Raw genomic sequence first — 15,947 nt, 5'->3', positions numbered from 1 at the left:
GTCTTCCTATCCGTCGTGGGCCTCCTCTCCGCCGTAGGAAGGACGTTGTCTTTTCGTTCTGTGACGTCTGTCGGCGTGCTCTGAATGGGCGCCAAGTGCTGTGCTATGCGCTCTGTAGCATAATCCTGAAACCGCACCGGCGGGCGCACAGTCCTTCTTCCAGCGGCGTACATGCTTTCCTGAATGTCCCACTAAGCCGCCGCAGGGCTAGGACGGATTGTCGCGAAGCCGGGTGAGAGAAGAGGCGAAAAAAGGGGAAGGAGTTTGACCTTGCCGCGCTTTGCTTGCGTTCTCTCCTCCGAGCGGACGGAAGTGACGTCAGAGTCGTGGCGGAGGACTATGTCGCAATTCTCCGTGATTAGGCCTTTCAGCCCGATCACACCATGCTTATTTTCGAAACATCCCCATGTCGTTGAAATGTTTTCGTCCGTCGGACCGGTAGTTGTAAGTCGCGGTCAGGCTGATGGGGACGGAAATGTGGGGTGGTCAGTGGTCAGCATTACGAAATGTAAATACCGATGACGTAATCCTATCGATTTCGAACTGGTCAGCTGTGGCGACCTAGTGGCGGCGTGTATTTAGTCACGTAGCAACTGGCCGGTCGTCCTAGCAACGAGCATGCTGGCCGCTTGTCTGTACACATGGCCAATATTTTTGGGTTGGGCCGCTCCATAGTGTTAGTGGAGCAGCTCTTTGTAAACATGGACAATATTTTTGAGCAACCCATCAATGTGTTCTGCCTCGTGGTCGGATGTGGTCTGGGGCTGGTAAACCGCACATACTAGTAGATCGGGTAATTTTGTGATTTGCTAGTTGTAAAGGCGTCTTGTAGTATGAGCCGGTATATGAAGAAGTAGCCTGTGTTACACAATCATGCTTTCGGCCGGATTGATGTGCAACTGTTACTAATTGCAGGGACTGCGCTAATGCCGACCAGTCGCGCTGTCCTGATACACCGCAAATGTGCGAGTGTTCCCTGTAGACAGTCCCGGGAGCACATTCCAGGAGCCAAACCAAAATACGTTCATGAACCGAGTCCAAAAAACCGAAACGTGAAAATCGGATGATCGTACCTGATGTACATTTCTCTTTCTGTAGATTGTACACACAATACACACATCTTTAGATAATCTGGCCATAGCAGGTAAAAAAAAAGTAACCCTGAATCATACTACATTAGCGTAAATGCATGTTTATGCGTTCAAAACAAGAAAAGAAATTGTTTCCCGGTATTAATCTCTTGAAACACGGCGCTGAATATTGACGCAAAAATATTTCGGGCATCACGCGCCCTTCCCCGTTGTTTAGACTGTATGCAAATCCCGCGTCACGTGTCGGCATTTCGCATCTCTGATTGGTTGTTGCGTCTTAAGATGATTGAGCCGACGCGCGTTTAAACAATTTTTCTTTGTTCGATTTATCACACTTCACAGAGAATTGTCCCCAATGGCTACTTCTTTTTGTTGCAATATATAATACTTCACGGAGAATTGTCACCTATGGCTTCTTGTTTAGATTTTGAACCAGCCTGGTGTGTTGACTTCATGGCTCCCATCATACCATTTTGGGCCATAATAGGATGCCTAGGCCTGTTTTAATTTTTATTTTCGCCTGCCTGCTCCATTATTTTTCTAGAAAAATCCAGTAACCAAGAAGTTAAACTGGTGTGGCCTTACAATGTATTTGTCGGATCATTTGTGTTAGAAGTGCTAGAAAAGTATTCCTGACCTTTCAAAAAAAAACTCTGTACATTATATTGTATAATGTATGGTGGGACGTTTTTTTTTCAGCCCAAACCTATGATTTAGAGCCTGAAACCCGTTATACAGGCAAATTTTTCCAAAGTCACTATTTCCTTTGGAAATGGTCGGAAACAATTTTCTTGCATTCCTAATTTAAAAAATGCTACCTACCGACTCTAGTTTTTCAGGAGTGAAACTGGAAACAAAACATTAATTTTCCTAGGCCTCATGGTACTGTGTGTAATAACATTATTCTTTTCTTTCCAATATAAATTAATAATAATAAATCATGATTTTGCAAAGAAAGACTATACTGTAACAGCATAGTCACATTGACACAATTGGAATTCTAAGAATGAACAATTTCTGTACTTACCCCTTTTCAACTAGTTCAAAAACTGTGAAAAGAAACAAAGGATTTTTAGTATTACAATTAAAAAAGAGTTCCACGATCTCAAACATTCGCCAAACTATGTAAACTGATGAAATATACATTTTTCTCATTGGTTATGGAAATAAGATCCTCATGTCATTTCCATCATAGCTATATCAGCTGATCATATTCTTATCTAACCAATTTTTAACGTCATTTCCCCCTTAACTGGCCTGGGGGTTAGACTTGCTTGCATCAAGTTCAAGTCTTTTTTGAAGCAAGATTTTTTAAGGCTGGATGCCCTAGAATATTGGAAGATATTAAGTCTGTAAACTAAGATCTAATTTGCATTAATCAATGAGAAAATGCTTTCATAATTCCATAGTGGTAACTGTTATGAATTTCATACTGGGGGTATTTGGAAGTTAATTGAAGGCAAATATCATTAAAATCACTTCTTGAAATCAGGACCTCAATTGCATAATTTATGAGGAATTCTTATGCTAGAATGGCTTCTTTGTTAAGAGAAGACATTGGGTGGAGAATATGATTTGCATATTAATCAATCAGGAAATATTAATTATGGGTTCACCACACCACGAAGTGGTGTGGTGAAACCATATTGCTTTTTCTGATGTTTCTTCTTCTTCTCCTCCTCCTGCCATTTTTTAAATGGATTCAGCTTCTTCATTTTAGGGCCCAAGGTCCTGAAATTTGGTATGGAGGTACAGTGGGCAAATACCCCTAGGCGTTTTTTAAATTATTGTGATACAGGCTTTTAGAATGGTTTTATTTGAGTTTTTTGGCTGTGTTATAGCAAATGTATTACTGTGTTAGTGTGCCTTGTTTACCACGTTTGGGCATGAGTCATCACAATGGAATGCAGGGCATCAACCAATAGGCATGCAGCTTTCCTCTATACTTCTTGCTGATTGGCTGTTGGGATTTAACTTGATTAACACCTGCACAGAGCATTTCCACCTGCACAGAGCATTTCTTGCTGATTGGCTGTTGGGATTTAACTTGATTAACACCTGCACAGAGCATTTCCATACTGACAGTATGTCTGTATTCAAGTGTTTTGGTAGGTATTTCAAGCTTTCCTGCTCCAGCATTGGAATGCGGGGCATGGACTTTTTTTTTATTTTGAAAATCAACAGTTTGCATTATGCAATTAAAACTCCTAACCAATAAAGTAGGGAATAGCTATCCAACTGTTGTTTTAGTTGTATTTTACTTCATATTATAGTTATATCAATGTAAATCATTGTTTTCCCTTGTGTTTCTCATTCTTTCCCTGCCATGTCGTAAAATGTGGTGAACCCATCGCTGTATTTGCTCCAAAGCAAATATTGGCCTTTCTAGTTTTATGAATAAATCATCAGTTTTAAAGGATAGCATTTTTTTGCAAAGGTATGAGCTTGTACAGTTACTGTAGAACTCTTAATTGTATGTGCACTTAGTCTATAGCATATGCCATGTATTCACCTATTGAAATGTAGAATTTCAGGTTAACTAATTACCTATTACTAATTACCTTCAAATAACAGTCCAATTCTTACTCACCCAGGTAAAGGTAGTCATCTTGTGGGTCATCTAACACCTGCACAAGTAGGAAGACAATATGGAGCTTAAAAATGGAGCTTATACCTGTACAATAATATAGTTACATGCATTCCAATAAAGACAAAATGTGAATGCTGCGCCAAGGATGCTATATTCCAAGGACATTATACACACATGTGTGTATAATGTCCTTGTATATTCTTTGTGGTTTGAGAGATGATCGTAACTTTCAGCTTTTGAAAAATGGGTCAAAAAGACCCTGAGGGTATGACAAAAAGGTCAGACAAAAAATTATCTTGACTAGAACTATATCAGTCATATGCTTGGTAAAAAAGCTCATAATGAGAATGCACAAAGTATTGATTATTAGATGGCATGAATCAGTGTCGTATAGGAGCTAACAGTATATACTTAGTAGTACTAAAGTCTCTACTTTCCTCATGAACAGTTTAGGAAACAACATTTACATGCCTGTCTTTTTTGTGGCATTTATGAAGAATGATTAGGTCCATTAAAATAATTGACGTGTAAAATAACAAGATACATGTACTATTCAGTTACACTGAAGTTAGACTTCCTACATAGCAACTTATGCATTTCAACCATATACAAAACTGTTAGTGAAATAGCGACTGTAGTTAGTCCATTAGGCCACACCAATTTAATTTGTTGGTTCTCGGATTTTTTCAGAAAAAATATGAAGCGACAGGGCGAAAAAAAATAAGAATAAAAACAGGCCTAGGCATCCTATTATAGGCTTAAATGGTACGAAATGAGCCATGAAGTCAACACAAAAGGCTGGGTTAAAATTTAAACATTGAATTTTGAACTTTTAATCAAACCACTGCAATGATAGATGAGAAAACTGTAACAACTAGGAAGAAAAGGACTTTCCTCAACTGTTGGGGGGCAAAACATGAGCATTTTTCACTTGATTCAGGAAAAGAATCATTTTTTTTTTTTTGCAGATCAGAAAAAAACGAAGAGGCGAATCCGAGAACCAACAAATTAAATTGGTGTGGCCTTACCAGCACTAAATAGCTGAGTCCTGATGTAATGTCATGTGATGACAGTTCATTCTTACCTCCTTCAGATGAACTATATTAGGATGATGCAGTTTTTTCAGAATGGCGATCTCCTTGTAGATCTGCTGCAGACCTCTGCTGGCCGGGGCTGCTCCACCCCGCCTGCCCACACCACGCGTGGGGGGGCGGCCTGGCCAGTCAGTTAGAGAGGAATTTTTTGAGAGAAAATATGAGGAAAATTTCCAAACATAATAACTCAAGAAGAGGTTGACAAAACATCATATTATCTAGTAGAGGGATAAATCTCTCTGAGTACTCTAGCAGACAATTGAGTACTCAGCAGTTCTCTTTGGATTAGGCATTGTTCTCCCAAATTCTATCTCAGATCTCTTGCAAGCTCTTACAAGTCTCTTTTTTACGACTGTTTTGTTACATAAATTTCCCATTTTTTGAAAAGTCTCTTTCAAAATTACCTGTGAAAACATGGCTGCTGTGATGTTGTTTTTATGTCATTGTTAGGGTTAGACACTAATCCCCATTTGATTATCTATTGTTCAAAACAATTGATGCTATCTGAGGGGGTCCAAGAAAGGCAGAAACATCAATAGATATCAACTATTTCAATGGTGACCTAATTTGCATGATTGATGAGAAAAAAATCTAGACTAAAAAAGCTGACAATTGTCTTCTGCCCAGACGAAGCTTAGTTTACTGACGGCTCACACACTGACTTAACACACTGACTTTTGTTTGTCATGAGCAGAAAAATTCCTTCAAATGATGAAAAAAATGGATGCTTCAGTACATGCATATGGAATTAAGTATAAATGAATAGTTGTTTTATTGCAAATTCATGTCCGAGGGCTAATTGCAAGTACACAAGAAACGTTTGGTGTAAGAACAGGCAAATTAATACACAAAGATCTGTTTACTACTAAAAGCTACTGGGTTTGACTTAGGTTTTGGGATGTTAAGAGCAGAGTAGTTTTCTTTTCATTTGTATATGACTGTGCAAAAGTTAGGGTAGAATTTGGAGGCTGCGTTAACAAGTTCATTTTGTTCATTGCTATAGAGAGTACAGTTTGAGATAAAAACATAATTAATTTTTCCTTGTTCATTACGGAGGAGTTCATTATTGTATGGGGGAGTCAAATTTGGAGTGGGGAGATGTTCAGATTGTTGGGTTGGTCTATTTCAGATCTACAAATTTGGAGAAGTAGTCTATTTTCCCAATGGGGAAAGATAGGCAGTGAAATATGCTGGGGACCCCGAAAGTGCGAAATGGAACGAAATGGAGTGAAATGGAACAAAATGGGACGAAATGGAACGAAATGAAACGAAATGTGTATGAAGGAAAGCCGTTAAGCCGTTCGTACGTTGGAACGGCGACGTCAGTGTCCGCTCGACGTCCAAACGGCAACGTTAAGATTGATGATATTCTTAGAACATATGCTTAGAACCGCAACGTTATAAGATCGATCAGGGTACGTTTAGAATAAAGTGACCACAACGTTATAAAGTACGTTAAGAATAAAGTGAGTTTTGAGTTGAGCAGTCAAAGTGTGCGGACGTGTTTTTCGTGGTCTCTGTCTGTCCTGGCATACGGTCACGGAGAGAAATTTTATCACCCGCCGCGTCCCTTACATGTAAACACAACGACTTGATTAAATAGATAGCAAAATATAAGGAATGGACTGTTTAAAATACAGAAGAGAGTGGTGAATAAATAATATGATGTGTTTTATTTCTTTAACCTATTCAATACTATTAGATACAGCATAACTTTTTTTGCTGTGTTTGTGTGGCTAATTTCTTCTTAAAAATGTGGGTACGGCGTGCAAAATCTGCGTAGGACGATATTCTAGTATGATTATGCTAATCACCCGCTGCGAATTGCACTAAATCGTGACAGGGAAACAGAACTGAGTATGGAAGTAAGGACTAGAATAAGGAATTGGACGGTAACATTTCATTTTCAGAATTCAACAAGAGTGCATGAGGCAAGCGTTATTATACAGCGTTTTTCACTTTTTGCTGTGTTGGCTGGGGCGGAGCTTACTTCTTTCCACCGCATGCAAATGATCCGCCATTGTTACCAACGGTTGGCAAAAATTAGTCACAGGAACTTTTCACGGTGGTTCAAAACGGCCCTGAAAATCACCACTCGTAGCTTATTAATATTGATGAAGATAAGATGTCACCATTGACAACTGTCCATGATTGGATGACACTTTTGTGGGCCGGCTCTAGGAATGTTTACCTTGCTGTTTGCCCCCTGCGAATTTTTCCCGCCAACTATGCGCACTTCTCCTGATCCTCAATTTCCTCAAAACGCCGCCCTTATACCCTTTTCTAAAAAATATAAAATAAACCCTGATTCGTACTGTAAAAATGATCTTGTTGTTTGAAAATATAGCCATTGATACAAAGTAATAAATGTTACATTACGAGTGCCAGTTTTCTAACACTGCCGACGTCGATCTTTCCATTCTCCGTTGTTGTTTTGATTCTGTCAGCGCCATCTTGGTTCCGTACTTTTATTGTAAGTTATTGCATGAACCACCAGTGTTTCTTGAACGTAACACATTTAGATATCATAAATTTAGACATCCCCGCGAGTTAACTGTAGTTGTCTCATTATTTCCTCTGGACATTGTTTCCGAGATCGGCAAAACTTCTTGCGGGAAGGCAGAACCAAGGACAAAACATGAGAAGTTTCGACTAGAATAACGCCGCAACAAGTTACCACACAAAGTAAAAACACTTTGACTACTCAACTCAAAACTCACTTTATTCTTAACGCACCCTGATCAATCTTATAACGTTGCGGTCACTTTATTCTTAACGTGCCCTGATCGATGTTGTATAACGTTGCGGTTCTTAGAATACCATCAATATTAACGTTGCCGTTTGGACGTCGAGCGGACACTGACGTCGCTGTTCCAACGTACGAACGGCTAAACGGCTTTCCTTCATACACATTTCATTTCATTTCGTTCCATTTTATCCCATTTCGTTCCATTTCGTTTCATTTCGTTCCATTTCGTTCCATTTCGTTCCATTTCGCACTTTCTGTACACCGAATATGCTGCATTAGCTTACAAATGATACTGATTTCTCCTTGAGTAAGTCCATTAGAAGACACCATGATGGTCCATAGTAAGTTAGTCCTAAGATCCTGAGTCTGTGAAATAAACTAAATCTGTTCTAAAGTATTCATTCAGTTATATATCTGACGTGTAGTCTGTCTGTGTCAACAGATTGAAGCAGGTTAGTAAATACTTACGGAAAAAATCTCTTTTGATGAGTTTTTTCTTTGAAATAATCTTCATTGCCTGTTAAATGAAATAGTTCTTATTAATAGACAAACAATCAAAGTTGTACATGGTCTATGAATATTTTAAACCTCATTGATTGGACCAATAGACTCAATAAATTATTATTATTATCATTATTAAAATACAAATCTCAGGATAAATATACAATCATCTGATGCACAAAGTCGTGTACATTGTTCCTGACAGTGTATAACTGCAAAGGTAGTATTATCATTATTGCGAATAATATGCAAGTTCTTTTGAGCCGAACTAAAAAAAATACTTTGTTGTCAAAGATTTCTGACCTACAATAATTATGGTTCCCAATGAGCTTATTGATCCATTCTAAAATCTGCTCGTATCTCACCAGATAGATCCTGTTTAATCCGTCCTGACATGATTGTCTTAAAATCCCTCAGCCCCACCCTCACCCCTTCCTGCCCGAACATCAAAGAACCAAAACATCAAACTTTAATACAGTAAACTGTCGTGGCCTTCAAGTGGGACATAACCATGGCTAAGTATGGACTGTATTTTTTTGACTTACTGCAATTTATGACCATTTTTAAGACATCATGATGACCATCATGTCATCAATAGCCATGTCCATATTTTTTAGAAAAAAATCATTTCAAGGCTAGGGCTTCAACAAAAATCCATGATATTCCTTAAAAATGTACATAGTAGAGAAAGTAAAAACTGTCTCATATTCTTTACAGCTGATTACTTACATCAAGTAAGCTGTTTTGGTTTTGGAGGCGGTGGAGCAGCTGTGGTATTTCTTCATATGTAGGTCAACTCGAGTATTAGTGAATGGGTTTTTTTTTTGCACGTGGGTAGCTGTTGTGGAAATATAGTTCAAGCTCAAAAATGGTCCACCTGGCTTCTCCCAATTGTACTGTTACAGTAGCAGAGTTTTTGTGCATTTGTAAGTTGTATGTATGCATTATAACTCGAAAATTTGTGAATGGATTTTAATGGTATTTGGTAGGTGAGCATCGGTTATAGAAACCAAGTTCAAGTTCGAAAATGGTTATCCTATCATGTTCCTACATTGCTGCAGAGAGTTGGGTTTTTTGTCTACTAGGTTTTTATTTGTGTGCAAAATGACTGAAGGAAATGCAGATGGTTGTTAGTGATATTCATTGGTTAGGTAAGGACAGGAAAGACGCTGGTCAATTCGATAATTGGCCTCCTAGTGGCTGTTTTAGGTATTGCAGCAGAGCTCTAAAGTTTGATGTAAAATCTTCCAGAAATGTTAGTGTAATGATTTTTAAGTGGTTGAAAGCTGTTGGGACTGGGAGTATACGTGGTATAATTTTGGGCCTCCTAGCAGATTCTATGGAACTGTACATGTAGTGGGCCTTTTTCACCCCATTCAGACCAGACTTATATTTAGCAGTTTCAACCGGTTTTTCAAAAACCGTTTTTTTAAGGATCTGATTTGCATAATTAATGAGGAAATTCTATAAATCTGCTTTGTTCCATAATAGGACTATGAACACTTGTGACATGTAGTTGAGAATGAGAAAAATATCTGGGGATATAGATTATGTAAATGAAGACCTAATTTGCATAATTAGTGGGAAATTATTATAATTTCATAGTTGTTATTGCAGTGAATCTCATACTTGCCGCATTTGGAAGTTAAGTGAGGGTGAACATCAATTAAGATAATTTATTCAAATTATGACCTCATTTGCATAATTTATCAGGAAGTGCTAGAATAGCCTTTCTTGTTAAGATAAGGCTGTCATTGGGTGGAGAATATGATGAACTGATGCAAATGAGGCTCTTATTTGCGAAATAAATGATTCAAATTGTAGAATTCGTCAACCGGAAGGGTAAACATCATTTGGCAAAGGTATGAGATCGTGGAACTCTTTTTTTTTATATGCCTCAGCCATGGTTAAATCACATTACATACAAGTCTTATCTGGTAAACTCACATAGTTTGTGTCATCTTTTTCATCATATGCTAGCTTCACAACACCATAGGCTCCCTGGGAGAAAGAGAAAGCATTAGAAATCAAGATGTTAAAATAGTCATCTGTGAATGAGCCTGCAGGGTAACATCAGATGGTACACGCAGAGTTAACACACTTCCATACACATCCCCCCACACACACATCCATACTCATCCCTACACAAACTCACATATTCATACTCTTCCCTACACAAACTAACACATCCATACTCTTCCCTACACAGACTCACACATCCATACTCTTCCCTATACAAACTTACACATCCATACTCTTCCCTACACAGACTCACACATCCATACTCTTCCCTACACAAACTCACACATCCATACACGTGTGGGGGTGTGAGTTTGTGCAGGGAAGAGTATGGATGTGTGAGTTTGTGTAGGGAAGAGTATGGATGTGTGAGTTTGTGTAGAGAAAAGTATGGATGTGTGAGTTTGTGTAGAGAAGAGTATGGATGTGTGAGTTTGTGCAGGGAAGAGTATGGATGTGTGAGTTTGTGTAGAGAAGAGTGATGTGTGAGTTTGTGTAGAGAAGAGTATTGATGTGTGAGTTTGTATAGGGAAGAGTATGGATGTGTGAGTTTGTGTAGAGAAGAGTGATGTGTGAGTTTGTGTAGAGAAGAGTATGGATGTGTGAGTTTGTGTAGAGAAGAGTATGGATGTGTGAGTTTGTGTAGACTCACACCTCCATATTCATCCCCACACACACCCCATCAGGTGTGTGTGTGTGGGGGGGTGACTATAAACCAAATGTACCACACCTCCATACTCACCCCCCCCCACACACACATATCCTCCCCACACAAACACACATCCATACTCAACCCCCCCCACACACACACACAGTGACACTCTCATCTCCATACTCATCCCCCTTCACACACACACACACACACACACACACACACACACACCACGCACACACACACACACCACACCACACACCACACGCACACACAGACACACACACACAATCCTCCCCACACAAACACATATCCATACTCATCCCGCCCCACACACAAATGCACCTCCATACTCATCCCCACACACACACACTCATCCTTAATTCCTAACACCCACACCTCTACATATTCATCCCCCCATCCACACACAAACACACACACACATTCACATGCATATGATTTATCATACACGCATACAAAAACACCACAAACACACCACATACACGTACGTGTAGCACTGTGTTCATTATTAATGTCATACATGTACCTTTCCTATTTCTTCTTTCAATCTGTACTGATTAAGCTGGGTGAAGTCCTGTTTGGGAAAGTAAAAAGATGCTTTGAAATTTGGTAATTAAACTAAAAGGTCAAGCATAGTTTGGTCCATGTTAAACTTCAAACATTTCTCTGCCAAAGACTTACCTTAAGCAAGGACATTATATAATGTCCTTGCCTTAAGGCATCAATGACGATAACAAGGTCAAATAAAACTGGGCAACTCACAACATGAAAATCATGACATACTTGTATCCCATAGTTACATTGGTTTCAAAACTTTGAGTGCTGAAATAATAATAATGAATTTTATGGAATTCATATGCTTTTTGAAAATACGTAATTATCATCCATTACTATAAGAGGAATTCATAAGATCCACTGAGAATCAGTGTTAGTACAATCATAATGGTAATATTTGGACAGTTGTGGATCGTACTTATCTTAGTTGTGGAATGTATGAATTCTGTAAAATTCATGTTTCTAAGTAAAGTATTGTATGTAATCATGAACAAAGCACATGAATTCCACAAAATGTGTATATCATAGATGCATTTGTTCCATAAAATTCATACTCTGAATATTGCTTTGTACCTTAAAATTTCAGGGCTGCGTTAACCAATCCCTGCATTTGTACGACTTGTGTTGTGTTGTATAATTTGAATTAATTAAAATTGAAATACCTACTACATGTGTACAATGTAGAAAATGTGGCAAATTATTTAGTATCAGACATATATATTAAGCAGTCTCACCAACATTCTACCACATGGACTATGCTGCCTTGTGTGATACCTTCATTAGACGTCAGACTGTCAGCAAACTTACCTCCTTGTCCATAATGCTGACTCTGTGGGACTCGGTGGCAGGCCTGCGTGGGTACCTGTGTGATAGCCTGGGTGAAGCCATGGGTGAGGAGTATGGTGAGTAAGGCAATGTTGGGTAGATGGGTCGATCCAGACACTCCTTCCCGGATGGTTCCTGTGGTCCTGATTGTGAGACTATGTTCTGACTGTCAGTAACAACTACTGATGGTTGTCTGTGTAGATCAGGCAACTGTGCATCCTTGACTTTGTCTAGAACATAGACAATGTCTTCAGGAAGGGAATAGCGAGTCTGTGTCCTGCCAAGTCTGGGTGGCACTGTGGTCAGAGGCAAGTTGGCTGTATTGCTGGCATGTAACATGTCCTTCTCCTGGCTCTCCAGGTCAGGAATGCTGTTCTGTTGTTTTGTATTGTTAGCAGGAACGTCTTGTGTCTGGGATCCCCTGGTTTCCTCACTCCCCTGGATGCCATTAGATTTCTTACATTTTAATGATTCCATCTGGTTGATGTTCTTACTGAGTCCAAGGGGACTTTCTTGATATTTCCATGTGTCCTCTTCCCCACTCACTGTTATCCCTCCCACATCTGCTGCGCCCAGCTTGCACAAGTGCATCTGTGAATCCTTTGCAGACACGTGTGGAGTCTGATCTTTCATGGCAGACATTTCAGGAAGACATTCTTTTTGCTGAGCCGAGTCAAGCAATAGTACAGAGTTCTGGTCTCCTCCCTCTAGCCCCAAAACTCCAAGGTTACTATCTGTGGAAAAAAAATCTTTTATTACTAGAAATAAGAGCTGTGTACCTGACGTACAGATACATGTATCATAAACAGTTACAGGTTTAGATATGAGGTACAGGTACATGTATACAGGTTTAGATATGAGGTACAGGTACATGTAACGTTATACAGGTTTAGATATGAGGTACAGGTACATGTATACAGGTTTAGATATGAGGTACAGGTACATGTATACAGGTTTAGATATGAGGTACAGGTACATGTATACAGGTTTAGATATGAGGTACAGGTACATGTATACAGGTTTAGATATGAGGTACAGGTACATGTATACAGGTTTAGATATGAGGTACAGGTACATGTATACAGGTTTAGATATGAGGTACAGGTACATGTATACAGGTTTAGATATGAGGTACAGGTACATGTATACAGGTTTAGATATGAGGTACAGGTACATGTATACAGGTTTAGATATGAGGTACAGGTACATGTATACAGGTTTAGATATAGGTCTGTACCTGTATCTGAACGAATCAACAAATTAACATGGCCTTCTAAACTTCTCCAATAACAACAGAAATGTTAATAAACTTGACAGTTAAGGGTAAGTTGTTGTTTATGGAGATGTTTTAGTTTTCATCCTCTACATGAGTGGCCTCATGCATCATTCAACAACTGACCAAAGTGACATCTATGTACATGTACATCTACAGGCATAAATAATCAACAGATCTTTCAGGGTAGCTACATGTAACACTGCCAGTCTGTAACACAAACACACTGTCCAGTCTCTGGGACCCGAGACCTCTGACTTGACTTAATTTTCGAAAACCACTGTTTTATTTTCAGGACTTACCTACCTGGTATGTGTTCTAGGTCTGGTATGCACTGTTCATCTGTCTCACTGAACCGGACCTGTGTAATAGCATAAAGCATGTACGTTTTCTTACTAACTAGAGCAGACCATTACTCAAGTGCAATACTATGCCTCATGGAAAAAGGCAAGCAGATCATCATGCTTAAAGAAGCCCAAATGCTTTATTTCTTTGACCTAACCACATATGTACCAAATGTTATTAGAATCCACCCACACCCACCCCACCTACACCTTTGGTGTAAGGCCATTCGATTTCAAACACTCACATAGAATCATGAATGCACATGTGCACAGCACACACATACTTACAAAGTTTCATACATGTATGAGTAGTTACATGTACATATATACTCTCATCTGCTGAATAAACGTACCGGTACGTTTATTTTTTTTTTTGGCCGGAACGTCCACCCAGTACGTTCTTATTTTGCACGGTACGTTTATTAATTTTTGGAAAATCAGTAATTTTTTTTCGAGTACGCATGAAAAAATCAACAAATCTTCGACGTCAAGACGCTTATAAAGGCGTATTGTAGCAGAAAACTTGTCATTACCTCCGGGTAGGGATGTATCCCGTGCGCGGAGGTTTTGTGGGGGAAGATGAAAATTACGTTCGCAGCCGTTTCTAGCGTTTGGGTGGACGGATATGTCTGGGACTTGGTATACGTTTTGCTATTGGGCTGTAGATGGTGCACGTTGTTTTTGTTTTTTAGTATGTGTGTTTTAGTGCGTGAAAATGATGCGTTTTGACAGCGTATGGACACCCCTTGTGTGTGAAAGTGGTTTTGTCTTTTGGTTTTCGGCGTGTATAAAGTGTCGTAGGTTGCGTCCACATCTGGTGAGAGGGGGTTTCAGGTATCGAGTGTGAAAATGGTCGCGCGGGTCGCAGCCAGCCAACTTCCGAGTGGGCCAATGGGTCAGGGGTCAACGCCCTCTTGCGCAATTTCGGATGTTTTCGGCGTATATTACGACTTCTTAACTTACAAATACCGTGGTATACTGTCTCAGACGTTCTCGACATGCATTTCGCGTTGGGGTAGACGGGACTCGGTGTATCTTCTGTTAATGGGCTGTAGATGGTGCTTAGGTTTTTTTTGTTTTATTGTATATGTGTTTTGGGGCGTAAGATTATTTGTATTTCGTGTCTCGGACACCCGTTACTGTTGTTAGTGTGTGAAAATGGTCGCGCGGGTTGACCATTTGCGGTTACATCTTCGCCAATCAATCAGCACACTCGGCTCGGGGTCGCCGATGTTATCCTGGAGCTAGCTTGGGTGCCATCCCCTACCGCGAGTGAGCGATAATCTCTCGGCCAGGGAAAGCCACACGCCCCGCCGACCCCTGATTTGCGCCCTGGCTCTCCTCGCGTCCGGATCTGGCCGGGTGTCTGTCATTGTCTGTACAAAGCCTCTCGAGCTAGGGGCGTGTCACTTACCGCGCACACCGGACGATTGGCGGCTGGCGCCCGGAGCGGTAGCGAATCAGAGCGGGTGGAATATTCATGAGCCTGTACTGTCGGGTCAAAGATCATGTTCTAGCAGATCACCATAGCAACACAGACAGGCTTTCGCTGGAGCGTGCAGGCGATATACTACTGTTGCTGTTAGTACAGTGGTTACGTATTATTAACGGCGAAGACACTAGAAACTTCTACCTCCATGCTAGAAATTATGCGTCGCAAGTTTATTTTACCACATATATTTAGATGCGTTAGAGTCCATTCGAAGTCACCGTGCGGTTTTTTTAATCATATTTCTAATATTTTCTAATTAGTTTCAAATAATTCAAGTTACCGCCCTGGGTGGATAACTCTTGTGGACAGTTTAGTTGCCCCGACGGCAGGACAGACTGCTATGGGACCGGTGAGGTGAGGTGAGGTGAGGAATTCGAAAATATTATAAATATTCTGAAATTATTATAAAAAATGTAAGTACCTGAATAGCATGTTTTCGAAAATGTTAGAATCATTTGCAAAAATTTTGAAAGTGGCAATCAAATGGGATCTTAATTTCAAAATGTTTACAAACACAAGTTTCGGAATTTTCCAAAAAGAAGATTGGCTCTTATCAATCAAGCGCTAATCGCCGCTTCACAGGCGGCTGTTTATGTTTAGACCTCGCGCGGCGGGACGTCGGCGGCCATCTGGACGGGCGGATCGCAGTTTTTCCCAGAGCCAGCCCCGCCATCGATTTGACACATTTCCTACAGCGCGTTATTCGCATTTTCGTCGGTTTAAACAAGCTTCAGCTTATTT

General features: G+C 40.0%; 1 protein-coding gene across 3 annotated transcripts in view; it reads right to left on the bottom strand.

Moving 5' to 3' along the window:
* The window catches only part of LOC109470432 (calcium/calmodulin-dependent protein kinase kinase 1-like), a 39,130-nt gene that overhangs the window by 17,454 nt on the left and 5,729 nt on the right, over positions 1-15,947 (bottom strand). For 2 of the 3 annotated variants that reach the window (XM_019769383.1, XM_019769384.1), the window contains exons 3-10: positions 13,677-13,731; positions 12,080-12,831; positions 11,244-11,291; positions 9,973-10,026; positions 7,993-8,041; positions 4,766-4,896; positions 3,682-3,718; positions 2,119-2,140 (exon numbers count right to left, since the gene is read on the bottom strand). In XM_019769383.1, the coding sequence (XP_019624942.1) occupies positions 2,119-2,140; positions 3,682-3,718; positions 4,766-4,896; positions 7,993-8,041; positions 9,973-10,026; positions 11,244-11,291; positions 12,080-12,831; positions 13,677-13,731 (1,148 nt within the window). Of the gene's footprint in view, positions 1-2,118; positions 2,141-3,681; positions 3,719-4,765; positions 4,897-7,992; positions 8,042-9,972; positions 10,027-11,243; positions 11,292-12,079; positions 12,832-13,672; positions 13,732-15,947 lie in introns of all 3 variants that reach the window. The other variant, XM_019769385.1, reaches the window with a different exon arrangement.

The sequence above is a fragment of the Branchiostoma belcheri genome, unplaced genomic scaffold (assembly GCF_001625305.1).
Source record: "Branchiostoma belcheri isolate BF01 breed outbred unplaced genomic scaffold, Haploidv18h27 scaffold224, whole genome shotgun sequence".
In the NCBI taxonomy this organism is placed as follows: Eukaryota; Metazoa; Chordata; class Leptocardii; order Amphioxiformes; family Branchiostomatidae; genus Branchiostoma; species Branchiostoma belcheri.
Note: the sequence above shows the minus strand (reverse complement) of the source record. Positions and strands in the feature narration are given on the sequence as shown.